Below are 25,449 nucleotides of genomic sequence, written 5' to 3'. Positions count from 1 at the left end.
TACGCGGTAGAATTTAATTTTATTAAAATATGAATGTTTCAAATTTAATTAATGCTGATGTTGATGAAAAAGGGTTTGTTTCCGACAAACTCAGAGATGACTTCTTCCAAATTATGAAGAATAAGCCGGAAAACCGAACTTGCTTTGATTGTGAATCTAGGAATCCCACATGGCTCTCTTTATCATTTGCTGTATTTATTTGCCTTAATTGTTCCTCTGATCACAGGAAGATGGGAGTGCACATTAGTTTTGTAAGATCCTCTGATCTTGACAAATTCACTCCGATACAGCTAGTAAGGATGGATATCGGTGGAAACGGTCGAGCAAGAAATTATTTCAAGCAGGCTCTAGGAGTTCATTTCTCTCCAAAAACGAAAGAATACGCGAATTCTATATTTGGGAGACAATATAAGCAGATGCTAGATACAGAGATCTCCGAGTATGACAGCTCAAGCCTTAAAAAGCCAAACGAATTTGAATTAATTGATAGAGATAGTTACGCAGCAAACTCAGAAAAGGTGGACAATCAATCCATTGGAGATACTCAGAGCATAAAGTTTAAGTCGATGCCTAGTAATGTTGGCAGATATAATAGTATTCAAAAGCAAAACAGTTTAATTAATCAAAAGGGCCGGAGGTTAGATGAAAATTTTGATTTTGATTCGTTAGTTTCTTAACCATAGACATTTAATACTAATTTCAGAAAATATCTGTGCCGCTCGTATTTCTTCTTAAATTTTTACCGTTAATTTGTGAGTATATATTACACTAAATGAATTTTTCAAGTCGCAAATCGGATGAAATTGCTGAATATTTTGATGAAGGTGATCCTAAAATTGAAAAGCAACTTATTTTGACTGCAGATGGCTCAGGAAGTTGCTTTTTTGGAAGATTTAGTGTACCCACTCACGCCCAAAGCATGGCAGGTGCTATTTTTGTTGACTATCTGTCTCCTGTAAGAGTAAGTTATTTCAAATCTCTTTAAGTTTCATGCCTATAGCTTTTAGGATATTGATTCTTTGAATGTAAAGTACGAGCCGTCTATTGCCCCCAGTAGCAGAATTGATCCAAACCAGATAAATATTAGAATTAGAGATAGCAATTCGAGACATTGTATTGGAAGGCAGGTATCAAAAAATAATTCAAATTATGCAGCTATTATTGACAAAGGAAGTCACTACGAATTTAAAATCTTGGACGGATTATTTGTATTTGACCCCAGCATTAAAGGAAAAAATGAAAGTAACTCTGACGTTGCAGAAAATTTAAAGCGTGATTACATTTTCAGAGAAGCAGCTGTAACGGCTCGTATACAAGAATCATCTAATAAAATGAGAATTAAACTTGAAAATGACATTGAGGATGATCAAACACCTGAAAGTAATGTAAATAAAGGCATTTTTAATAAATCTTGCGAAAATAATGCAATGCCTGGGGCAATGAAAGGAATATTGGATGATATTTACGATAAAGATTTTGGTCTTAAACAACAAGAAAAAAAAAGAAAAATTTCTGCGATGCTAAACAAAGAGAATTCAGACGACTCGCGTGTTGTTGTTTCTGCGCTTTCATTAACTATGTTGAAAAGTGGGGATGACTGGGACTATGATGGGGACGGAAAAATGAGCGATGATGAGGGCTATATAGAAAAGAATGAAGTGGATGAGAAGTTTGAGGAAGAGCACAATCCGAATTTAATAATTGGGAATATTGATTATTCCAATTCAGAAGATGATGAAGGCCCAGATGGGATTTTAACAGAATATGGAAAAACTCTTAAGACAATGATAGCCAACCAACAAGATATGGAAGCTGATGAAGAATTAAATTTGTATTCTGATGAAATTGATGACGAAGTTGAAAGTAAAAGTAATATAAGTAGCTCTGCTCCAGCAGCAGTTAATACAAGCATACAATTTGATTTGCAAAAAAAGACAGTAAAGTCTCCAACAGCAATATCTTCTTCAATTAATGGTTTATCTAGGAGTCTTGAGGCAGAAGTTATTCGTAAGCTTAGCCTTGCAGGTGGCAGGATGCAAATCAAACCATTTCTTGATGCGATGAAGGTTAAGAAGAAAAATAAATATTTTGAGGAAATACAGGAGATCATTAAAAAGGTTGCAGATACTCACACCGAATATCATTCAAATACGAAGATAAGCTACATTACACTTAAAAGTAATTATCGTCAGAGATGATCTAAAAGATAATCTTGGGCTATTACCGTCCTGTCTAACTTTTGTTTTCACACAAAATAATTATTTTTTTACAGATATCTTGATTTGTTAATATTACCACTATATGTTTATGTATATTGTAGCTATACATTCAAATGCCACTCTTTAAAAATGGGAATATAGAAAAAAATTACTTTTATATGCTAAGCATAAACTTTCCAGTACTCAGCATGGCAATTGGAATTCTGCTCACTATTGTGGGGTCTTGCTTTATGGCATTTGGAAATGCATATATGAAAAAGGGTCTTCACATTCAACAGCAGAAATGTATCAGCAATTCACAAACTAACGTTTCTAGTATGGCTTATAATGAAGTTACGTGGTGGATAGGTGTTATTTCATACACTTTTGGAGCAATTGTTCATATTATTGCACTTGGGTTTGCACCAGCTTCCATTTTAGCGCCTATGAATAGCTTTGGTTTAGTGGCTAATGCATTTGCTGCAGCAACTCTACTTGATGAACAATTTGGAATTTTTGAGTTAATTTCCACAGTTGGGGTCATTTTTGGAATTTTTTTGTGTGCAATTGCATCAGTTATCCCAACTGAATCCCCAACAACTAAATATTCAGGGATTGAATCTTGGTCAGATCCATACTATTTAATATATATTATCTTTTGTTTTATTTGTGCATTAGCTGTTTTGATCGTAATTAATAATGAGGAGGCAAAATACAGTGAACAGAAAGAAATTCAAACAAGAAGAGCAATATTAAAGTCATTGGATGAAGATTCACTTAGTGTAATGTCAACTGGAAAAATATCCCCAAACTCATTAAATTTGAATAATCACGCAAAAATTAAAATTACACTACCTAAGTATCCCAAATATATCAGTATGTTATATGGTCTTTTGGCTGGTCTAATAGGTGCCCAATGTGTCCTTGAAATTAAAGAAATGGTTGCTTGGGGTGAATTTGCTTTGCAACATACTAAAGATTGGATGTATAATATCCAGCCATATATTGCATTTATATTCTTCTCCACATCTACTTGGCTTCAGATGCATTTTCTTAATTTGGGGCTTGCTATGGGAGATGCAACATTGGTAGTCCCTGCTTATTATGTTTTTTGGACCCTTTTTAGTACTTTTGGAGGGTTCACTAAATTTCACGAATTTGAAGGATTTACACTCTTAATGGCAATCATATTTTCTTTTGGAATTATTATCACCACATCATTCGTAATTGTGATGTCAATTAGAGAAATTTTAGCATTTAAAAAGGCAGTTGACGAAAGTGTAACTGATAACGATGGTATAACAGAAGAAGTTCCCAAATTGGATGGAGTGAAAGGGCACATGCTTGATACTCAACTCCCTCTTGCAATGGGTGTTTTAACTATGATAAATGCAGGAAAACTTGCCGGGAAATACTTTATGAATGCGTCTGCTCAACTTAGAAAAACAAGAAGCGCATCTGATTTAATAAGAGAAAAAAGAGGATCTATTGAGATTACAAGTAAACAAAAAGATATTTGGACACTACCAAGTAACGTAAATTATTCAAATATAAACGACCCTAATTCACCCACTTACCAGAATTCTGTTTGGAGGCCCAAACCCATTAACGAATTAGTTTTCGAAAATGTTGAATACAAAGAAATACCCTAGAACCACTATCTATTGAAATGAATATTTTGAATTGTTTTAAAATCGGTCAATATATTTCAAATATAAAATTAAAACCCAAATGACTATGAATCCACTTCATGTGAAGCATGAATATATTGATTATTCAACTGGAAAACTCCTGTAGTATCGTTAACATCGATAACATTAGAGCTAGTTGCTGATTCAGATGGTATTTTATAGCAATTGCAATAATAAGGATAGCCGACCATAGAGCAATGTTCGCATGAAGCGCATTGCGCAACATCTTCACCAAATACGTCGCTATATGCTCCTGGGTTAACAATATTTTGCACTTGTTGAATAATATTAATTTGGCTGCTTTGGTCTTGAACAATTCCATCCGGAATAAATGAGTGTTGAATCTGCTGTATGGGCGATGAGATTTCGAGTGTAGAATTTGGGGTTGTGATCTCATTTGGAGAAAAAACTTGCCTATATAAAGAAATTGATTGATTTGTAGTAATGCCATTTATTATAAATCCATTATTAAAATTTTGCTTGTTCATGGATTCTTCTTCAATTGTTTCACTCTGCAACATTGAATTGGTTGCAGAATCTGAGGAAAATGCCAAGGGATTAAAACTAAAGTGAGCTCCTTCATTTATGAGATTTTGTTGAAAATGTGATCTGAAAATTCCACCTTGCGAAAAATCCCCATAAATATAGTTCTCTTTTAATTGTTTTATATTAGGATTCTCGTTTTCGCCTTCCAGTGATTCAAGCCAATTTTTGTTATTCGGTTTAGTCCCGCATTGATCTGCCTTATGCATGTCAATGTTGTTCATCAAAATTTTACTCTGGTTTACACTGCTGAGGAATGAAGATGGAATTGGAACTTTTGGAATGAATGAATTTGGATCTAATGAGGCGCTTGCATAAATGCCTCTGTTCATATCATTTAATGATAGCCCACTTTTGTTCATTGTTTGAATGCAATCGAGAATCTTTGAATTGTAGTTAAACTGTTTATTCATAATGCAATCTGCACTTTCCGCAATAGGTGTTGCTGAAGCAGTAGATACATCGCCAACAATGCAACCGTATCTATTTGAAGTGAGAGTTTCGCCTTCAATATCATGACTAGATTCAGAAATATACTGCTTTGTACATCTTGGAGTTAAAGAATTGTTATCCGAATTATAATATTGACTATTTTGAACCCTCACTATCGGAGAATTTGGAAAAGAATAAGATTTGGATGTTAGATTCTGACCCATACTTTTGTTATAAGCATTCTGAAGTTCATTTGCGCCACTCAAGAATTTATCTGAATTTATATCCCAATCTTCCATATTTCTCTTGTTTGTTTTTCTCTTGTTCTTTTTATTAATTAATCCAACCCCTTCTTTGCTAAATTCATTTACTGAACTAATTGAATTAGGTTGTTTTTCCAGGTTCTCACAATGGAAACGTAATTTAAGTGGTAAAGACATTAATCCAGAGTACCCTTTACTCAACTGATTTAACATCTGAACATGACTTGATTTTCCGCAAACCATCAATTTGGACATTACATTACTAAGTAATTCTTCACAGTCAAAAGTGTAATTCTGTTTTCTTCTCCATGCCATGTGTATAACTTTTGATTCATTAATAAATAATATATATCGATCATGAATCCTGCCTTTCAAATCCGAAATTGTAGGTCCAACAAATACTTTATGCGAAGAATAATTCTGTTGGGGACAAAATGTGGCAGCAAAATAACCACAAGAAGCCATGAAAACGCCATATGAATCATAAACGTTTTTAGAAATTTGAAATTTGTTTGTTTGAGCATCCTGCTCCATAATTTTAAAATGGCCCATTAATTTATCGTGTGCCTTACCTTTAAATAAACAACTTCTGCATGGACAAAATACCCATCTTTTTGGCTGGCCTCTAAAAGTCAAACAAATTATATTCCTCTCATGGCTTTCTAATGCTTTTCCAGTTGTTCTCATCTGAATTGAATCCATAAAAGCTTTAATTTCACTGCTTTCACTAATACACAACCTTCTTAATACAATAGTTCCAAGCTCATAATTGTTTATTATAGTCTTTCTTTCATCCAAAGTCGTAACTGAAGAGATTAATCTATCGACATCATCAGGAGATATTAATACAAAATCAGGAACATGTCTTGGCTTCAACTTGCCCCCACGCTTATTAGGATTTACGTTTCTACTAAATGTGTTTACTTCTGAGGTATTTACTATTCCATCTTTTAAGCCATTGTAGCCTCCTTGTTTGCTTAATTCTGTATCGTTTCGCCGTATATTATCCTGGTTTCGAAACTCATTCCTGATTCCAATGATTTGATTCGCTGAGATATTTTCATACTCATAAATTACATCACTGTCGACTGAATTACAGTGAAAATCCGACATTTTGATAAACAAAAATGTTACAATGTCGGAGCTACAGTCCAATTATCGTCTGATTTTGTAAAAACGCTTTTGTAATTTAATTTTCTTGCTTTATTGGTTAATTTTTTGTTGCATTATAATTTGAATAAACCAGTTTTAATTATAATTATTTGTATTCTGTTACGTTTATAGTTTACTTTTTTGGACGATATCTTTACTATTTTAATATTTTATATTATTAGATTTTCCACTTTCGCCACTAGCTAAAGTTATCGATGGTACTTTATACGATACTTAATTCTTATTTATTTTGTGGGATAAGCAGCCACCTGACATGCGTGCAGTTGTTCACACAAATGTCGGCAGATAATGATATCTCTATTTTTAGCGGAATCTTGCCTTTAATATCTTTCTAGCACACGTATGTTATTGATGCAAGTTGGCGCCCAACGTGGGGGCGGTACATTCATGCAAGCATGAATATTTGCTAATTACCGGTAAAATTACTAAAAAAATTTTCATGCGATTTTATAGAATGCCGTTCATTTTAAAAATTAAATTCATACAAATTTTATAATACTAAATCCGTAAAACATTACTAATTTGTTCAAAAGTTATTTGTCCTTGAACTTTTATAACTTTATCACTTGTGAAAAATAGAAGAATTCCAACAAATCAAATCTCATTTCTTTAAATTTTTTATAATGCTCTTTATTTCCATTTTTATAATCCACAAATTTAATATCTATTGAAAATTAGCGCCCAAATGCACACTAAGTAGACACTAAATGCAGAAATCATGCATGCATCACACATTATCTTGAGATGACACAAACACAAGGCTTACTATATCAATAACTTTTGGGTGCAAGGGCTAATGATAATAATATATTAATTAATAAGATTTGAATGTCTATAACTAATAGTTTGTATTAGAGGTACATTGTGGTTAATGAGAATAAATTAATTAAATATAAAATATACATGTATATATATATATATATATACATGTATATGTATATATATATATATATGCAATAGATATATATATATGTATTATATATAACATATACAATACATATAGTCAAATAAATATTTTTGAAAGAGTTTGATACAATAAACGTGGATATTCTAACATTGATTATTAAAAGTTTTTATCTAACAAATTTCATGCAATATTAGATGGCAAAAATTTATTAAGTTAATTTAAAAGTATCATCAATATCTGAACCACCGGGTGAAACTATTATAAATTTATTTTTAAACAAATTCAGGTATTTATTCAAATTATTCTCAGTGAAATTATTAAAATAAAACTGGCGTTTATTAAGTTCTCAAAATGTTTGAAATTAAAAAAACGCCAGCAATAGAAATTAAAGAGACAGATATAAACGAGTCATTTGATTCAATAAAGGAATTATCTTTTAAACGTAATCAGCTCATACACGGAATAGTTTCAAATTCGGGCATACAGAACAATCCTAGACCAAACACAAATAATGGAACTACGATTATACGTAAACCTTATGCATCTAAGACTCCAGTTCATAGGCAGAAACCACGTCATGTTCCTTCATTTTGTGGTTTTTCTGAGTCTATGAATATAAATTTTGAAAAAGAATTGTTTGAGAAAGTTTCTAATGAGACTGAAAGAAACATTATTATTTCTCACTATGAGCCTGGAACTATTGGATTAAGAAGATATGCTGTTACACATCAAGATGAAGTCGATGGTTATATTTTCGACTTTAGCAAACGCAGTACTAGATTATCTAATGATACAATGGATCGAACAGTGATTACTGTTGGTTTTACAGGTAGAAAAAAAAGATGGACACTTTGTCCTTCTTGTGATTGTATCCCCAAAGCTGATAAAAGAGAAAAAATTGTTGGACAATGGAAAATATTATACCTACCACCAAAAGGTGGAAATTTAATGGTTCCAAGATGTGTTTATGAAGCATATGGTGATGTTGTAGATGACTGTAATTATTTTGCTGCAACATTATGCCCCCAACAAACTTATTGTGCTAAACATAGCAATCAAACGAGCTTTTTAAATAGAAATTGGCATTATTCTTACCGTCATCAGTTTGCACTTCAAGATTACGTGGTTTTCTGTGATCATTTACAATCAGTCAGGCTTGTTTGGAAGCTTCAAGTATCAAAAGACCATGAATTAAATGATATTACGGCTGAAATGGCTGAAAAAACTTTAATCACTGTCATGCAAAGATTTCTAGAATATGCGAGAGTAAACGGAACACATAACTTTTTCCTATCATCCCCCAGTCTAAAATATAATTTTAAAAACGACAATTCAGAAGAATCAACACCATTAAATAAGGTTTGTGTTTCTGATAAGGACGAAAGATGTAATCTTGATTCGCTTCAATCATGTAGCTCAACTGAGTCACTATCATCACAGTTAGATTTAAGCAAAATTCAATTGCAGTTCGCTTCACAAATAAATTCACAGGTACCAATTTCTCAATTCATGATGCAGCAAAATTCTGGAGTTCCCTTCAACCCAGTAATTAATTCTTTAGCACAGCAACAATCAATATATCTTCATGACTTCATAAACTATTTAGATAATACTAAGAAGCTCGATACAAACCTTACAATCGAAAGCTTAAAAGCTTTTAATATTCTTTCATCATCTCAAAACACAACGTCTATTCAAATTCCAGATAACTTGAGTAATTGTTCAAGTGCTGGAACAACTCCTATATCTATTGATTGCAACGATACGCCAACAATGGCACATGCAAGGATGGCTAAAGTAACAATTAATAATAGTGAAGATAATGGTATTTCTAGTAAAAACAGTGTATTTAATGTTGATGGGGAACCTCAAATTATTACTAGCGATAAAAATAACACTAAAAGTAAAAACATACAACAAGAAATATTAGAGTCTTTGAGAAATAGCCCATTAATTGCAAGTTCAATACAAAATATTTGCGGAATCAATCAGTCAATTGGTTTTGGAAATTTTTCTCAAGTACAATTTCCTCCAATTTTGCACCCAACCAGTACATCTAGTCCATATTTACTACTTGGTACTAACTCATCTATGTACCCGTATTATATCCCAATGAGCCATATGGGATCATACGACACACAAGGTGTACTAAATAACTCCAGTATAATCAATAAGCAAAAGAACGATTCAAATTTGACCCTTTTCTCACTAAACTCTCAAATTCAGTCAGAAATGGCTGTTCCATTTGGAATTTCTCCAAAAGTATGCCAATCAAATAACCCTAATATTAATGATATTACTAAACAAAATTCTCAAAACTCTTCATTTTCAAATGAAGTTAAGTTAGTTCCACGAGTAAATAATGTTGCAAAAAATACAATGTTATCTGATCATGAGAAAAAAATACAAATAAAGCTATCAAATCCAATTAATACAAATACAATACTAAAAAATGGAAATAATTAAAGTTTAGCTCAATAGGGGAATCCAAAAAGAAAGCATTAAATTTTTAACTTTTAGATAATAGTTCCAAAATAATAATAATAATAATAATAATATAATTATAAATATCCTTCATAAACTTTAAAAATGTCTTGTATAGGCTTTGAAAAAATAATTTTTGTATTATCTTTATATAGACAATTTTCAGCAAACATAGATTCCAAAATTAACTCAATCTCACAGGAGCTAAAAAAAGAGAAACGTGAGGTGAATTCTGACAAATTAAATATTGGCGATTTGTAAGTTAATGAAGAAATGAAATAAATTAATAATCCACAAATTGGTAAATTTATCTGACCATCAACTGAAACAAAACAATTTATCGGTGCTCTATTCAAGAAAATTTCACAAGGCACAATGAAATTATCAAATTTAAAAACTTCAGAAAGAGATTTGTTAATATTGTTAATGACCAGAGTTAACTCTTTTTCGTTAAACAATTGCAATACAACTTCATTTGACCAAAGTAACCATATTCTGGTTGGCACATTAATTGGTATTGAGATATTTCCATTTCGTGTTAAGTTACTATTCTTATTATTATTATTATTGTTATTATTGCTATACTTCTCAGTTTTATATTCAATTAATTTATTATTGAAAGAGCAAAATATTGAAAACAGCCAATTTCCTCCTGCCGATATTCTGATACATATTTTAAGTATTTCCAATAAATAAATTATATGATAAATAATAGGCAACCTAAATTCATAGAAACAAATTCCTGGATCAATAAATTTTGACCCTAACAGTGATAATTCAGAAACTAAATCAGAAAATTTTACAAAGAATATATCTTCAATTTCATTCATTGTTAACCAGGGAGTATTCTTCAATGTAAATATAATAATAGAAATTGATTTCATTATTAGATTATGTTCATAGGAGTCATAGTTAATCATAAATCTTGAAATAGCTTTAATAATCGTAAAAATTGGGTCAATAGTCTGTCTATTCGAATTTTTAAATTTTGATTCAGAAAAACTTAATAGAATGTCGGAAATTGAAAAAATAGAAGGAATTTTGTTAAATTCCAAAGGATCAGAATCCATTGTACCCAAAAATGGAATACTCACTGATGAGTATTCTAATTCCATGAGATTGGGAAAATAATTGTTGCCGATTTGTTTATTTAAATAAACTGCTGTAATATTTGATATTGCTGGGCTTTCATTATTGCCAGCTTGAACATATTCCAAATTTCTCAGATTATCTATCTTATTCAAAATTTTTTCATTCAATTTTTTAGTATTTGAATTAATTTTATTTTGTAAAAACTGAGAATTAATCATTGATTTTTCAGTATATGAATTTGATTCGTAAGTAAAGTTCTCAAATGAATCTTGTTGATCAACTGCCTCATTTAATAATCTAAATAATTCTTCATCAGTTTTATTTGATACTTTTTCATAAAAGTCTCGATCATTCCATTCTATTTCTAAAAAACAACGATTTTCTATTAAGTTATTTAAATGATTCAACACGAACGCTCCGTTAGAATTATGTGCGTTGGAGTTAAATTTTATACCCTTTGAATAATTTATTTGCAGAAAGGCGAAACATAGATTAAAAATTTCGCGCCAAACAATTGTCTTGCCAAAACAATTAAGTAACATTCGCCTGGTCAGAGAAAATCTATTTGAAGAATTATGGAGGGATTCTTCAAATTTTGATAGATCTGAATTACGATGAATTTGCTTCAAAACATTTTTCTTAATAGAATCCTCAAAGTAATTTTTTATCCGCTCCTCGTTTAATATATTATAATCAGCCAACCTGAAAATGGGTTTATCCTGTATTATTTTTTTTTGTGTAAGCAACTCAGATTTAATAAGATTAATAACAATAAAATAATCTATTTTTGAAAATGTAGTTTCTGAATTTTCCACCACGTAATTAATACAATTATGGCAGTATCCATTATTTAATGAATTATTTAATGTCGAAACAATGTCAGAAGCTATTATGGGTGAGTTGGATTCTCGTCTAGCAAATGCTCTCCACCTATTAGAAAATGAATTAATCTCCAGCAAATGATTCCAACAAATCCTTTGTCTTTCTTTCAACTTTATCGCCTCCAATAATTTCGAATTCAATGGATAAATTGTTTTTAAACAAGAAAAAATAAATTCAATGATATGAATTAAGTTGTATTTTGAAATTCCAGTTATTTCTTGAATCAATGAGTTGATTCTCAAAAATTGAAGACTAAATAAATTACTTTCCGTTTTTTTTTCTTTGCAAAATGAAAGTATTCTGAACAAATACTCTTTAGAGGTTAAGTTCGAATTATTTGTATTTAATTTATCACTAATAAATAGTATAATGTATAGTAAAATGATATCTTCCTTACATAATCTCAAGAATGCTCTGAGTAATTCAATCTTATCCGTTCTTTCAATTTCATTACAAATATTTTCAGTTTCTTTTAAATCTAATAAATGCTTTAGTGTATTTGGAATATAGTTTTCACTTAGTATTTGCGTTTTAATTGTAGAATTAAAGTTAATATTTTTGTTTTTGGAGATTAATGAACTATCTTTTTTAATAGTATACATTGAAGAATTTGTAATTGAATAAATATTGTGTATTGTTTTGTAATGAGAAATTACTGCTGGATGTGTTGAATATAAGGCGTTGCATATGTGGCATTGATAGCGGGGATCACGAATTGGATGGAAACTAATTTTTTTGAAAGAATCGGGATTATTTGCAAAATTGAATTCTTCCAGTGACAACGAATCAACAACACGTATTAAATATTTCAGTGTTGTCAAAGGGTTTATTGACAACTTGTTAGAAATATTTTTAATTTCTGGTGAGGCTAAAGATAACACAATTTGGCTTTTATTTTCCGATTCATTTAATGTATTTGAAGCTACGTTTTCAAATAATAATTGTCTAGCGTATTTTTCCAGCTGGTTCCTCACATTTAATTGTAATAATGGGTTGATTTTCCAATTTCTCTTCAACAAAATATCTGGGAAAATTACAGTATAGTTCTCAAGTTTAAATTCTATAATAAAGTTATGTGTGTCAATAGATTCCCTGTTTAAAACGGCCCAAAATTGTTCAAATTGCTCACCAGTTTTTAAACTAAACGAATCGTTTGTATGTTTAATGTATTCGGTTAGTCTCTCAATTTCATATTTCTCAGCATGAATAAGAATAGGAATCTTTAGATCATATTCCAATTTCCATGTTGGGGATGATACCGGGACAGTCTCTATGTTTATTTGGTCAATATTAGAAATTGCTAAATCAGATTTATCAATTTCTTTAGCTTCAGATATAGAAAAATTAATGAAATTAAGTTTGCAAAGTAGAAGTAAAAGTTTGTATAAAACAGTTATTGCTTTCCTTCCTTTGTCATAATTTTTCATATTTTTTTTTTTCCCATATCCAAAAAAGTTCTTTTTTGTGTAATTTCTTGTAAGTTTTTCATAAAGATTAGATGGAAGTTCTTTGATACGTGTATTTGGACCAAATTTAAACGTTTCACTGCCACCATATAGTAGGTATTCTTCAATAAATTTTGACCTATGTCCAAACCCTATTACCCTTAAAAAAATATCTATTGTCATATTGTCTAGAATTTCTATAGAAGACATTAAATTACATTTAAACTCATTTTCTTGGCATAAAAAAAGCAAATGTTGATGTAAAATCTTTAAACGTATCATAATAGGAAATACAAACCCATAGTGTGCAAGAATTTTTTGGTTAAAAGATAAAAAACCTATTTTTCCTTGACTTGACAGAATTTTAATTCCGCCCTTAGATAAATTTGAAAATCCGAGGCTAATTCTTTTTGAAGGGTCAAAACTCATTTTTTTAATAAATTCAGTTCCAGGAATGTCGAGTTTTGAAATATAACAGTTTCTCTTAGAATTTGATGAATCAACCATGGAATTTCCATCTCCATTAATTTCTATGTTTAAGGATGAAACCATAAAATCTGGAGTGTTTAATATAACAGTAGCATCTCCTATTTCATTTGTAATTAGTCTTGGTATATTAGCTTGATTTAAATTATCGTGCACTACTTTTGTATCAATTGGAGATGAAATGGTGTCAGCAGAATGATTTGACCGAGTAATAACTAAATCTTCTTTTTGTTTATTTGGGGGCAAAGAATTAGATGCATCAATTATCGCAGCAACCTGTGAGAGCTCTTTCTTCCTTCTTTCAATTGCAGATTTAGTTGTAGATGATCTCTTGTTTTTCAACTCAATTGCTTTTAAATTCCTCGCTTCGTCTTCTGTGTAAAATTTCGAAGAAAAAAAAATTGCAACTTCTCCTGAAGAAGATAATTTATTGTTACTTTTGCTTGGAGCAATACTTGTTTCCTTTGAATAGTCATCTAATTCCAAAATTTTAGATAATATTCTTTTTATAGTTTTTCTGTCTGGTCCGTTACGAGTACTTTCAGTTTCTGAAAAAAGTTTTGCAATTTCAGGGATTGTAAGAATTTTTGGTTCATCTAGCCACCTTTTCATTAAGATGAGCCTCTTAACAAATTGTTCAGTAACACCTGATAATTCTATTTTTTTATTTGGAAATGTTTCATTAAACATTGCCATAATATTTTTTGTTTCCGATTTTGAGCCTGTTTTATTTTTGTCATAACTACCTGGCTCTATTGTTAATTTGTCAACTTTGGAATTTGTGTCTGATTTCAAAGCCATGAAAATGCCGTTAAAATAATATCTGTACATAAATGTTCGATTATATCGCTGCGGAATCTTATTAATTATCTTTGTTTTGCACAAATCTGATAAAAGTTTCCCGAGTCTTTTCATATTAATCCCAATTATTTTAACAATATCTAAAGATACCAAGCCAACTCTTCCGCTGGCTCTTATTAGCCACAACACTTGTGCAGCTTCAGTAATTTCAAATATTTTGTTTCCAGTGGAAACATGAATTTCTTCTAAATATAAATCACGGAACAAGCCATTATTTGTATTTGTATTAGCTTTTCCTTCTTTATTCAGCATATTCTTTTGACAATTAAATTCCTCATTACTGGTAATATTTAATTCAGCAACATGAGTCTCTGTTTTAACAGTAGTTTCAGAAGATAAGTTAACGGTTGTAGATGGAAATGCATCTTTTAAACATAAACAAGGAGAGTATGACTTGGTTAATGGATGCCAAGCAAATACCCTTCTAACATTTTTCGTCAATAAAAAGTCTCTCAATTTATTAAAGACTTTATTAGCAGTCCTCTGTGAGCAAATTAAGTGATCTGCTGAATTCTCATCATGGAAAATCAAAAACCCTGAGCAAAGAGTTCTAATATCCTTTTCCCATGCTATTTTTCCAGGTGCTTTATGTTCTAAAATTCTTACAATCTCAGCGCTTAGGGGTTGAATGTGCTGATACCAAATTAACTGCGAAAATTCTCTAGGAATCAGATTAATGTCAAAAAACCGAGTCAGCCATATAATCGCAGAAAGATGACCTCCTGAAGATGAATTAGAATCTTCATTAGGAAATAATCTTTTTTTATGATTTATCGGCATTGGAATAGAGAATCTAACAATATTGTCATACTTGTACAAATACTTGAGGTGTTGAAACACCATTTTGGGGTCCATTTTGAGCATTCTTGATATTTCATACTGCCAACACCCACTAAAACCTTTGCTTGCAATTGCCATGTATACAGAAAGTCTTCCTTCGACTTCTGATATATTTGAGAAAATATTCAAATCTAATATGTGACTTTTTATACAATCATTTGCTACAAATAATAGATTTTCTGAGCAATTGTAATCTGAACCATTCTCAAAAGAATACACTATTCCATTTAATTTATTCTTTATTTTAATATGCTTATGGGAAGTAATTATTTTAATAATTTTTTTTTTAAAAAAAACATTATTAAGTAAGGTTGCAAAGTTTCTATATGGCCCACTTAATATTCTTGAAGTAACTTTACTAAATAATTCCTCGATAGAACTGCCATTCGAGCCAAGAAATGATAACTCTTCAAGTGTAATTCTTGAAAAAATTACATCCATTAGTTGTCATAATAATTCACAGAATAACGAATTCCTACGCGCGTGAGCATGATGATATTTGTAATTAAAGGAAATATAATGAGATTTGTTAAATTATGGATATAGATATGCTAAAAACGCTAGATTTAGAGGAGTTGATTATTATTGAGTCCAGATTAAAAAATAGCATTTTTGATTTAAATAAGCTAATACTTGAACTTTACAACGAAAATTGTAGAATCTTGCATCGTAATTTAGAACTAAATAACTTAAAAAACAGGTCTCCAAATGCTAAAGAAGGAATAGGGAACTTACTTAAAAGTGCATTTTTTCCTAAATTTAATAAATTAGAGGAATTTAAATCACTACCATTTGAATATAATTTTATAAAAAGTGATGGTCGTATATCTAAATGCGACAATGGCCATAAAGTATTATTCAATAATTACGAAGAAAAAAAAAATTATAAAAAATCCAATGTAAACAATCATTTTACAAAATCAAAAGTGGTGGCAAATGATCAAGATCTTCCCCTAGTTAAAAAAATTCCAGCTTCTACTTGCCACGCTAACCTAGATTCTAATCAATACGATCTGAAGCCTGAACCTATTTCAAAAAACGAGGGAAAAGCTATTAGTATCGAGTATGGTAATATGGCAAAGCACATAATAAACTTGTTAATAGATGGAAACAATTGTGTTAAGATTAAATTTTCTAAGTTTGAAAACGATCAAATTAGAGAAAATTTTGCAAAAGAAATAATTAAAGATATTGGTTTAAAGCCAATATATTTTGACTGTGTAAAAAGATTATTAAAAGATATTGAGAGTGGGAGCGAGCATGTAGAAAACTTAATTGATATTGCAAATTTAGATCCATGGGAAAACTAACATAATAATATCTTAAAGAACTAGTCTAAAGCTCTGCTTATATTTGATGTTTTATTATTATGCGGTATTAATTACCGCATTTAAATGTAGACGCGCATAAGGTAATGTCTGTCTCTGAACAATTTTTTTAACATAATTTGACACCATTCGTTGATACAGTAGTAAATTTGGAAGAAATAAAAACTTGGATTGTTTACCCCAATTTTTGTCTAAGAGAAAATGATGAAAGAAAAGATTGTGATTGATTGCCGTGGCTCACTATTGGGGCGTTTGGCGTCTGTGATCGCCAAGGAGTTATTGAACGGCCAAAAGATAGTCGCAGTAAGATGCGAAGGAATAAATATATCAGGATCACTCTATAGAAACCGCATGAAATACCAAGATTTTTTACGTAAACGAATGAATACCAATCCAAGGAAGGGACCTTTCCATCATCGTGCTCCTTCGAAGATTTTATTTAGGGCAGTTCGTGGAATGATACCGCATAAGACTCCAAGAGGTGCTGCTGCATTAGCTAGGTTAACTACAATAGATGGCTGCCCTGCTCCATTCGACAAAGTTAAGCGTGTTGTTGTTCCATCATCACTACGTGTGCTACGTCTAAAACCTCAAAGGAAGTACACTACACTTGGAACATTATCATCTCTAGTTGGATACAACAAATGTAAGACTATTAATACGTTGGAGGAGAAGAGAAAGGAAAGGTCACATGCATTCTTTGTTAAGAAAGTCGCCAGAGACAGGGCTCTAAGAGCTGCACAGAAGTCTGTATTTAGCAAGTTGTCTGCTGAGGAACAGACAATTTTAAGGTTAGCAGGCCAAAACTAAGAGTTCTTTTTTAGCTGGCTAAGTCTACCGGAATCTGCCCCAATATCCGGACGAAACGAGGTATAATCACATAGGTTTATCTTGCTACTTTATAATTACACTTTAAGCAGATATTGGCTTTAATTGCATTTCGTCATTCAGACGGTTGTTGCGATTGGCCATTAAGATAGGGTTGCTAGGTAATGAAGTTTTCATAAGTTTCTTTGCTTAATTCGATGCAGTATCTGAATTATTATTTATAGCTTTCTTCTTAATATTGCCCTCGCAATTACCCTCCTTTTTGCCATGTGTTTGGCCGGCGGTAAATCCTTTTTATCCCAACAATACAACACACACTCTCATCAATATAATGATATGGATGTTCGATTTGTTATTTCATGTGGCTCACAAGTTTCAAAGTCCCAGAGGGAGCAAAGAAAATACTAAATGAAGGCATGGTTGATGAAATTACATCTTATTTACCTATTGTGTTGGCTCTCAGAAGATGGCAACTTTCATTCTGTTCAAAGCTACATGGAGTATCTTTTGGCTCCTTTTATAGAAGAGTTTCAAATAAAGGTCCAAGCATTCTAGTTGTGCGTGATACCAATGGTGTTGTATTCGGTGCATTCATTTCCGAATCAATAAGGAATTCAACCAATTATTATGGAACTGGTGAAATGTTTGTTTTTACCTACAAACAACTATCAGGTATTGACACAAAAAATCCGACAGAAAAAAGAGAATTTGGCTATTTAGAATCAAACAGGTACAATTATGACCTCGGAATGCTGAAAAAAGATCAATTTACGGAATTTGCAGTTAGTGGATATAAACATGTGCGAGATGAAGGCAGCTCAAAAAAAAATGAAGACAGTATAAAGGAATTGTCAACATCTGTTCCGCGTATAAGCGTTTTTCCGTGGAGTGGTAAAAATTGTTTTTACATATACACTGATAATTCCAGGATTGCAATTGGAGGTGGTGGTTCATACTCACTCACAATCGATGGAGAGTTTTTTAGAGGTTGGTCATCTCCATGTTCAACATATGATTCTCCATCGCTATCAAGCCACGAGGACTTCCTAGTCAATGCATTTCAGGTTTGGACATTAGTAGATGATTATCAATAAAACTTAAATTACTAATTGAAATAACTATGATTTAACATTATTTAATTTTGGGAAAGGGTCATTAACAGAAAATACTATCACTTGATGCTCCCAAGAAATATAGCCTTTAATATAGCCCAATTTGATTAGGTTTGCGCAAATACATGCCATTTCCTGTTGGTCAAACAATTCATCTGACTGCCACCTGAAACCTGCATCAAAAACAGAAAATGTGAGTTTGTTTGGATCACTTTTAAGGTTTTTATGACACCAACTGCGGATTCTCCTCATTAAATTTCTATATAAAATAAACTTAACTTTCTCAACACACAGTATGGTTCCATGATTTATGAATAATGATGAGTATTTCTCAATTGCAGTGTCAAATTGTTTAATATTACCTTGTAATATAGCTTTTGATATCTCAACATAATGTTCTAGGTTATACTTTTTAAGCAGTGAAACATTAGGGATAAATCCTAGTCTAAATTTTACAGGTATCAAACATTCAAGTATATTTCTTTTTAATTTATTGTTTTTTCCACTGTTTCCGAACGCCCATATTAGCTGCTCTTCAGCAAGAACAAATCTATCTTGTTGCATATACAATTTTCCTAGGAAATAACAAAACAATACCATTGGACCCTTTGGTACCTTACTTGGATTTATATTGGATGATTCGATATGCTTTAAAAATGTAGATGCCATTTGCATATTTCTTAATTGCATGCAACACTTAATACTCTCCGTCATCAAAATTACATACCCGGCTTGTCTATCATCATCACCTCTGAATTTTCCAATTTGCTGTCTGATCGAATTAAGGACTGAGATTTGATATTTATTTTGATAATCCTCATTTTCATCATCATCCAGATCTCCAGAATTAAGCATCGTGTCTGCCCTAATACCTATTTTCGATATTAATATACACGTTGATGATAGTACTGGAACCACCCAATGACAAGGAAATGCTTCTTGGTCTCGATATATTTCAATCCAAGAATTCAGAATTGCGATCCCATTAATAAGAATATTAGCCCATTGACAACTTTTTTTCATTAATTCTTTATATAGTTCCAAAAAGTTCTCAATAACTACTGAAAGAGACCCAGAAAAAAGATTTTTTTTATTATGAAAGGACTTTTGAGTGAGTAATTTGATGTCCTGGGTATAAAAAGAGCAGAGATCGCTCTTAATAAGGTTTCTAAAGTTCCTCACATTAAAGAGGTTCGATAAATTTCTCCCATCTCTATTTATAACAGATGATTGTACAGATGCGACCCACTCCAGGACATTTCTATATTCATTTGAAGAAACCATTCTTTGCCATCTTAGTTATTCCCAAAAACGGGCGCATTTTTTTTTGACAAATGATTTTTTTTTTCTAGTTCAAAGCAAAGATACTGATTGAAACTAAATTTAAAATTTTAACTTAAGTCAAATTTTAACGCATATACAACAATAATGCATCTGGATATTTATAAACGTAGATAGAAAATTTACTATTGCAATTATAACCGAATGTTTATTAGAGTGGAGGTTTCTAATATTAATGCCATAAATGAGAGTATTGCTAATGAAAAAACTCATAAAAGACAGCCAGAGTGCAAAATACAAAATGAAAAAAGTAATATAACTAGAAAAAACAGATAATGATACTCTACTTTTTTTCGATTCAGAAATTACTCATGCAATTTACTGTATTGCGGCATTAATACGCGCCTAATGTCTAATTCGTCCACATGAAACCAAATAATCTGCTCAATATATTATCTAAAATAGTTTATTTGTACTAAGCGTAACAGAAAACATCTTTGAACCGGAGCTATTTATATTTTAACATTGCTAATCATGGATGGTACAACCTCATCAGGTAAAATAGGTGGTAAAGTTGGTGGTAAGGTTGGAGGAAAAGGGAAAGCAGGTTCAGGTAAGGGAAGTAAGAAACAACCAACTTCCAGAGCAGCTCGTGCAGGACTTCAGTTCCCAGTCGGTCGTATTCAACGTATGCTAAAACACCGAATTCCGGGGGACTGCCGTGTAGGTTCAACAGCATCTGTTTACGCAGCTGCAATTTTAGAATACTTGACTGCTGAAGTACTAGAATTGGCTGGTAATGCTTCGAAAGACCTCAAAGTCAAGCGTATTACACCTAGACATCTTCAACTTGCTATTAGAGGTGACGAGGAGCTGGATTCTCTTATTAAAGCTACAATTGCAGGTGGTGGTGTAATACCTCACATTGAAAAGTCTCTCATGGGTAAGGCTTTAATAGGGAAAAAGGGTAAAAAGGGTAATATGAGTCCATAAAGTTTAATATTACATTCATCGGTCAATTTAGTGTTGGAGAATAGACTCTTAGATACTTATTCTAATTAGTTTGTTCCTAGGTTAGTTTGCAATAATGTGTGACTCTTCTAAGCCTAGAAAAGTATTAATTCCTTATTTTAAAAGAATAAGTTATACTTTATTTTGTTTTCTTTGCATAACGCCGTAGTTGTGTACTCTCGCGGTGTTTACATCCATAATGGTTATTTGTTCCCTAATGAAATCCAAGGAGTCCTGGTATAGTTTTATCGTATTTTTTGCTGTAGAAAGATTACTTTTTAATACTTCTATCGCTTCCTCCAATGGATATTCTAATATAGTATTTGCCTGAAAAGGAGTTAAATTATCAAATAACTCTACAATGACTTACACCTAACCAAAGATAAATCGTATTTGATGGAGGAGAGGAACACTTTGCAAACAAGTTGTCAGAAACAGGAAAGAATAATTCATTCTTATGTAAGTTATTCTCCTAAATAAATAAATATAAATTCTTCTGAATTTTTTAAAAACATACCAGTAATTTTTTTCTTTGGGAAACTGCTTCTATTGCTAACTCGATATCTGGAATCTTCATAATAAGAGACTCCTGCTGAGTTTTTATTGAGTTTTCCATAATTTTATATTTTCTATTAAGTAACTGAATATTTTCCAATATAGTATAAACTGGTCTATCACCAACAAACTCTTCTATAGAAGAAATGAATAAAGCCTTAGGGACATTTCCTGGTCCAACTTCTTCTTTAATTATCAGATCAGAAATCATTATCTTTAAAAAATTTCAATAATTAATAAAATAAATTACTAAAGCGCTCATAAATTCTCACAAAATGATATATGAATCAATATCCGGGAGAAGTAAAGTTATTTCACTATTTATTCAATGTATGCTTCTTGTAAAAGTAAGTTACCTGTGAGATAATCAAATTATTCTATTTTCGTCAGGTAACAAGTGTAAAGGATGCAAATAATTTCTTAAAAGTATTGAATGTAAGTAATAGTATTTATCATAATAATATTAACAGTATTAGGAAAATTCTAAGGCGAATTTTGAGAATATTTTTGAATTGGTTAATGCCTGTAATGATGAATTATGCTCGCTTCTGTTGGAGGTAGTTTTTACTAAAGAAGAGAACGGAAACGAATTTATCGGTATTAGGAGCAACATCAACTCTAATATTGATATAGAAAGCCTAAACAAGGAAAAGTTTGGATTTCTAAATCTTGGGCTTAAGAGAATTAAAGACTATCATGAAATAAAAGGTATGCAAATAACATTTAATCTGGACCAATATTAATCTGTATTACAGACATTTTTGAGCTAATTACTGAAAAAGGTGAGTAAATATTAAAACGTGTTAATCTACTAACTTTTCTAAAGATTGCCCCATTTCATTTGAAGAAATTTGCTCGCGAAAGTCCTTTGAAAGTTGTACCATTGAAGAAAGTAAGCTTAATATGAATTATTAAAATTATTGTTGATCGAACGTTTAGTAAAAAAAACTATCTCTTTTCTTGAAGATGAAAGGTGGATAATTAAAACTAAAGAGGGGATAATAGAAGGTCCAAGAGCATATATCGAATTATTGATAAATAAACAACCCGATGCAAATAATTAAATATAATTTACTATTGAAAATGCGGTAAAATAAAAATAGAAAAACATTTATATGCAAATATTTATTGAGTCAGAATGAATAGTTCCTATACATATCCTCTTGTAATGAATTCTACTACTCTACAAACTTCTAAAAAATATAATATTTTTGGAGAACCACCACCAGATTATGTTCCTGGAAAAGGTCGTGGTGCTATCGGATTTGCAAGTGGAGTTAGTAGAGATGACCAAACAATTACGATTGAGGCTGATATTGGCGATTATTCTGATACTAAGTTTGATAAATTTTCCGGGTTTAATGAATCTTTATTCAATGATATTAAGTATGACGATGATGATCGACACGCAGATTCAATATATGATATGATTGAGGAAAAATTATCTACCAGAAGAAAGACACAAAAAGAAAGAAAACTTAGAGAGGAGATTCTTAAAGCAAGAGAGCATAGACCAACTTTACAAGAGCAGTTTTCAGATCTTAAAAAATCTTTGGGGGATGTAAAAACTGAAGAATGGGATCAAATTCCTGAACCAGGGGATTATTATAACAAGAAAAAGAAACCAAAACTTTTCTTACCTGTCCCTGACGATGTTATACAACCTACTAATACAGACTTTTTTGAAACTTTGAATAATAAGGAATACTCTCATTTTGAATCAAATAGTGAATTTAGAAACACATTGAATGAACTTGGAACAGCTAAAGGTAACATTCTTTCTTTGAAATTGGATAAGGCAATGGGCAGTGTTTCGGGGCAGTCTGTAATTGATCCATCAAGCTATCTTAATTCACTAAATACATCCGGTATTAAATTAAACGGCGATTTATCAGATATTAAGAAAGCAAGACTTTTACTTAAATCAGTAGTTAATACAAACCCCAAACATTCTCCAGGTTGGATAGCTGCAGCTAGGTTCGAGGAGTTTGTAGGTAGGATTTCCCATGCAAGGGAAATTATTGCAAAAGGTTGCGAAATGTGCCCAAAGAATGAGGACATTTGGCTTGAGGCTATTAGACTCGGAAAACCAGAACAGATAGACAAAATAATTGTAAAAGCTATAAAATCTATACCAAATTCAACTAAAGTTTGGATTTTGGCAGCAAATAGAGAAACAAATAAAAATAAAAAATTACTAATAATTAAAAAAGCTCTTGAATTTATTCCAAACTCAATTAAACTTTGGAAAGAAGCAATATCACTGGTCAATAATGAATCCGAAAGAACTCTTTTATCAAAGGCTGTAAAGTGTGTGCCTCAATCTGAGGAGCTATGGCTTAGATATGCAAGATTAAGTGAATATTATGATGCACAAAAGATACTGAATGAGGCAAGAAAAGTATTGCCAACATGTCCTGGTATTTGGGTAGAGGCAGCAAAGTTAGAAGAACGAAATGGAAAAGTTGAGAAAGTTGACTTAATTGTTAAACGTTGTATTTCAAATTTATCCGCTAAAAGGTTTGTACATTCAAGAGATGATTGGTTAAGTAAAGCAGCGGAATGTGAAAAAGAGGGTTGTTCAAACACATGTATATCAATAATAAGAAATACATGGTATTTTGATACTGATGATGACACAACTAATCAAGTTTTTTCCGATATAGAAAACTTTATAAGATCAAATAACATTATATCCGCACGTGCTATGTTCGAATCATCTGCAGAAATGTTTAAATTAAAGGAATTCTTCTGGATAAAATGGGCTAATTTTGAGGAAAAATATGGTAATTTTGAGAAGGTAGATCATGTTTTACAAGAATCACTTAAGAATTGTCCGGAAAAACAGATATTATGGTTAAAAGCTGCGCAAAATCAATCAACAAATGGAAATGTCGAAGTTGCACGACTAATTTTATCTAAGGGATATTCTTCGAACTTAAATGATAAAGAGGAAATAGTATTAGAAGCGGCAAGATTAGAATTATCTCAAGGTGAAATAGAACGTGCCAGGATTATTTTAGAAAGAGAAAGAACTAACTCACCTTCAGTACGAATTTGGGCTGAATCAATAAAGCTTGAAAATGATCAAAAAAACTTTGACTTATGTATATTTTATTGTTCTGAGTCAGTGAAAGAATACCCAAATTCTCCAAATTTATGGCTTTTATATGGATTTATTCATCGAAAGACTTTTCCAGATCAGATCAATGAAACCTTAAAAATATACGAGGATGGATTGAATCGTTGTGATGAATCAATGGAATTGTGGTTTTCTACTATAGAATTATTAATGGTTGCGCAGAATTGGAAAAAAGCAAGAACATTTCTTGACTTGGCTCGTTCAAAAAATAAAAATCAACCAGAATTGTGGATGCAAACAATTAAATTAGAAAAAAATGCAGGTAATAATGACTTTATACCACAAATTTTATCTAAAGCATTAAAAGAATGCCCAAAATCTGGATTGTTATATGCTGAAAGTATTTTTACTGAACCAAGGCAAAAACAAAAGTCCAAATCTCTAATTGCCTTAGAAAGGTGCGAAAATGATCCTTATGTATTGGTTGCTATCGCGATATTATTTTGGAAAGAAAATGACATCCATAAGTCAAGAAAATGGTTCAAAAATGCACTGGAAGTTGATAATAAGATAGGTGACACATGGATACATTATATTGCATTTGAATTATTAAACGGGGATCTTCAATCTCAAAGAGACACTTTAAATAACTTTATTAACGCTGCTCCGAATAAGGGGTTTGAATGGGACAATGTTAGAAGAACTCATTTTTTCTGGGATCAGAAATGTGATAAAATACTAATTATATCTCTAGACTTAATTTATGGTATAAATAAATCTTCTATTGTTTCAAATGAAATAAAACAACTTTTAGGATTCATTTAATTAATTCTTTATATTTCTAAATTTTTATATAATAAATGTGGTAAATTCCAAACCTGTGCTTTTTTGTCTTTAGAAAAGGTTAGGGTAAATTAAAAAATAGTATTTTTAAGTTAAAAAAATCGAATTATAT

The 25,449-nt window shown here is 31.3% G+C and overlaps 13 protein-coding genes across 13 annotated transcripts; 9 read left to right on the top strand and 4 right to left on the bottom strand.

Moving 5' to 3' along the window:
• Positions 1-29: 29 nt before the first annotated feature.
• On the top strand, positions 30-2,198 carry ELE39_002861 (apicomplexan conserved; the record flags this gene model as incomplete). The annotated part of the gene is made up of 3 exons (XM_067345965.1): positions 30-664; positions 787-961; positions 1,008-2,198. 3 exons carry the CDS (start codon positions 30-32, stop codon positions 2,196-2,198), a joined length of 2,001 nt encoding a protein of 666 aa, XP_067201823.1.
• Positions 2,199-2,332: 134 nt separating this feature from the next.
• On the top strand, positions 2,333-3,850 carry ELE39_002860 (apicomplexan conserved with 9 transmembrane domain; the record flags this gene model as incomplete). The annotated part of the gene is made up of 1 exon (XM_067345964.1): positions 2,333-3,850. The coding sequence occupies one exon, from the start codon at positions 2,333-2,335 to the stop codon at positions 3,848-3,850; it is 1,518 nt and encodes a 505-aa protein (XP_067201822.1).
• Positions 3,851-3,933: 83 nt separating this feature from the next.
• Positions 3,934-6,240, bottom strand: ELE39_002859 (uncharacterized protein; the record flags this gene model as incomplete). The annotated part of the gene is made up of 1 exon (XM_067345963.1): positions 3,934-6,240. One exon carries the CDS (start codon positions 6,238-6,240, stop codon positions 3,934-3,936), a length of 2,307 nt encoding a protein of 768 aa, XP_067201821.1.
• Positions 6,241-7,558: 1,318 nt separating this feature from the next.
• ELE39_002858 (uncharacterized protein) lies at positions 7,559-9,673 on the top strand (the record flags this gene model as incomplete). Its single annotated transcript, XM_067345962.1, has 1 exon — positions 7,559-9,673. The coding sequence occupies one exon, from the start codon at positions 7,559-7,561 to the stop codon at positions 9,671-9,673; it is 2,115 nt and encodes a 704-aa protein (XP_067201820.1).
• Positions 9,674-9,768: 95 nt separating this feature from the next.
• ELE39_002857 (B-block-binding subunit of tfiiic) lies at positions 9,769-15,738 on the bottom strand (the record flags this gene model as incomplete). Its single annotated transcript, XM_067345961.1, has 1 exon — positions 9,769-15,738. The coding sequence occupies one exon, from the start codon at positions 15,736-15,738 to the stop codon at positions 9,769-9,771; it is 5,970 nt and encodes a 1,989-aa protein (XP_067201819.1).
• Positions 15,739-15,833: 95 nt separating this feature from the next.
• Positions 15,834-16,607, top strand: ELE39_002856 (uncharacterized protein; the record flags this gene model as incomplete). Its single annotated transcript, XM_067345960.1, has 1 exon — positions 15,834-16,607. The coding sequence occupies one exon, from the start codon at positions 15,834-15,836 to the stop codon at positions 16,605-16,607; it is 774 nt and encodes a 257-aa protein (XP_067201818.1).
• Positions 16,608-16,826: 219 nt separating this feature from the next.
• ELE39_002855 (60S ribosomal L13a) lies at positions 16,827-17,435 on the top strand (the record flags this gene model as incomplete). The annotated part of the gene is made up of 1 exon (XM_067345959.1): positions 16,827-17,435. The coding sequence occupies one exon, from the start codon at positions 16,827-16,829 to the stop codon at positions 17,433-17,435; it is 609 nt and encodes a 202-aa protein (XP_067201817.1).
• Positions 17,436-17,812: 377 nt separating this feature from the next.
• ELE39_002854 (Oxr1p like TLDc domain containing) lies at positions 17,813-18,547 on the top strand (the record flags this gene model as incomplete). Its single annotated transcript, XM_067345958.1, has 1 exon — positions 17,813-18,547. The coding sequence occupies one exon, from the start codon at positions 17,813-17,815 to the stop codon at positions 18,545-18,547; it is 735 nt and encodes a 244-aa protein (XP_067201816.1).
• Positions 18,548-18,571: 24 nt separating this feature from the next.
• On the bottom strand, positions 18,572-19,849 carry ELE39_002853 (PCI domain-containing; the record flags this gene model as incomplete). The annotated part of the gene is made up of 1 exon (XM_067345957.1): positions 18,572-19,849. One exon carries the CDS (start codon positions 19,847-19,849, stop codon positions 18,572-18,574), a length of 1,278 nt encoding a protein of 425 aa, XP_067201815.1.
• Positions 19,850-20,380: 531 nt separating this feature from the next.
• On the top strand, positions 20,381-20,839 carry ELE39_002852 (histone H2A; the record flags this gene model as incomplete). Its single annotated transcript, XM_067345956.1, has 1 exon — positions 20,381-20,839. One exon carries the CDS (start codon positions 20,381-20,383, stop codon positions 20,837-20,839), a length of 459 nt encoding a protein of 152 aa, XP_067201814.1.
• Positions 20,840-20,989: 150 nt separating this feature from the next.
• ELE39_002850 (prefoldin subunit family) lies at positions 20,990-21,623 on the bottom strand (the record flags this gene model as incomplete). The annotated part of the gene is made up of 3 exons (XM_067345954.1): positions 20,990-21,184; positions 21,228-21,326; positions 21,375-21,623. 3 exons carry the CDS (start codon positions 21,621-21,623, stop codon positions 20,990-20,992), a joined length of 543 nt encoding a protein of 180 aa, XP_067201812.1.
• A 64-nt stretch (positions 21,624-21,687) lies between these two features.
• Positions 21,688-22,476, top strand: ELE39_002849 (uncharacterized protein; the record flags this gene model as incomplete). Its single annotated transcript, XM_067345953.1, has 6 exons — positions 21,688-21,759; positions 21,803-21,847; positions 21,889-22,120; positions 22,168-22,194; positions 22,239-22,304; positions 22,352-22,476. 6 exons carry the CDS (start codon positions 21,688-21,690, stop codon positions 22,474-22,476), a joined length of 567 nt encoding a protein of 188 aa, XP_067201811.1.
• Positions 22,477-22,550: 74 nt separating this feature from the next.
• ELE39_002848 (Pre-mRNA splicing factor Pro1 HAT repeat) lies at positions 22,551-25,319 on the top strand (the record flags this gene model as incomplete). Its single annotated transcript, XM_067345952.1, has 1 exon — positions 22,551-25,319. One exon carries the CDS (start codon positions 22,551-22,553, stop codon positions 25,317-25,319), a length of 2,769 nt encoding a protein of 922 aa, XP_067201810.1.
• Between the last annotated feature and the right edge of the window lie 130 nt (positions 25,320-25,449).

This window comes from Cryptosporidium sp. chipmunk genotype I (assembly GCF_004936735.1).
Source record: "Cryptosporidium sp. chipmunk genotype I strain 37763 chromosome Unknown contig_31, whole genome shotgun sequence".
Classification (NCBI taxonomy): Eukaryota; Apicomplexa; class Conoidasida; order Eucoccidiorida; family Cryptosporidiidae; genus Cryptosporidium; species Cryptosporidium sp. chipmunk genotype I.
Note: the sequence above shows the minus strand (reverse complement) of the source record. Positions and strands in the feature narration are given on the sequence as shown.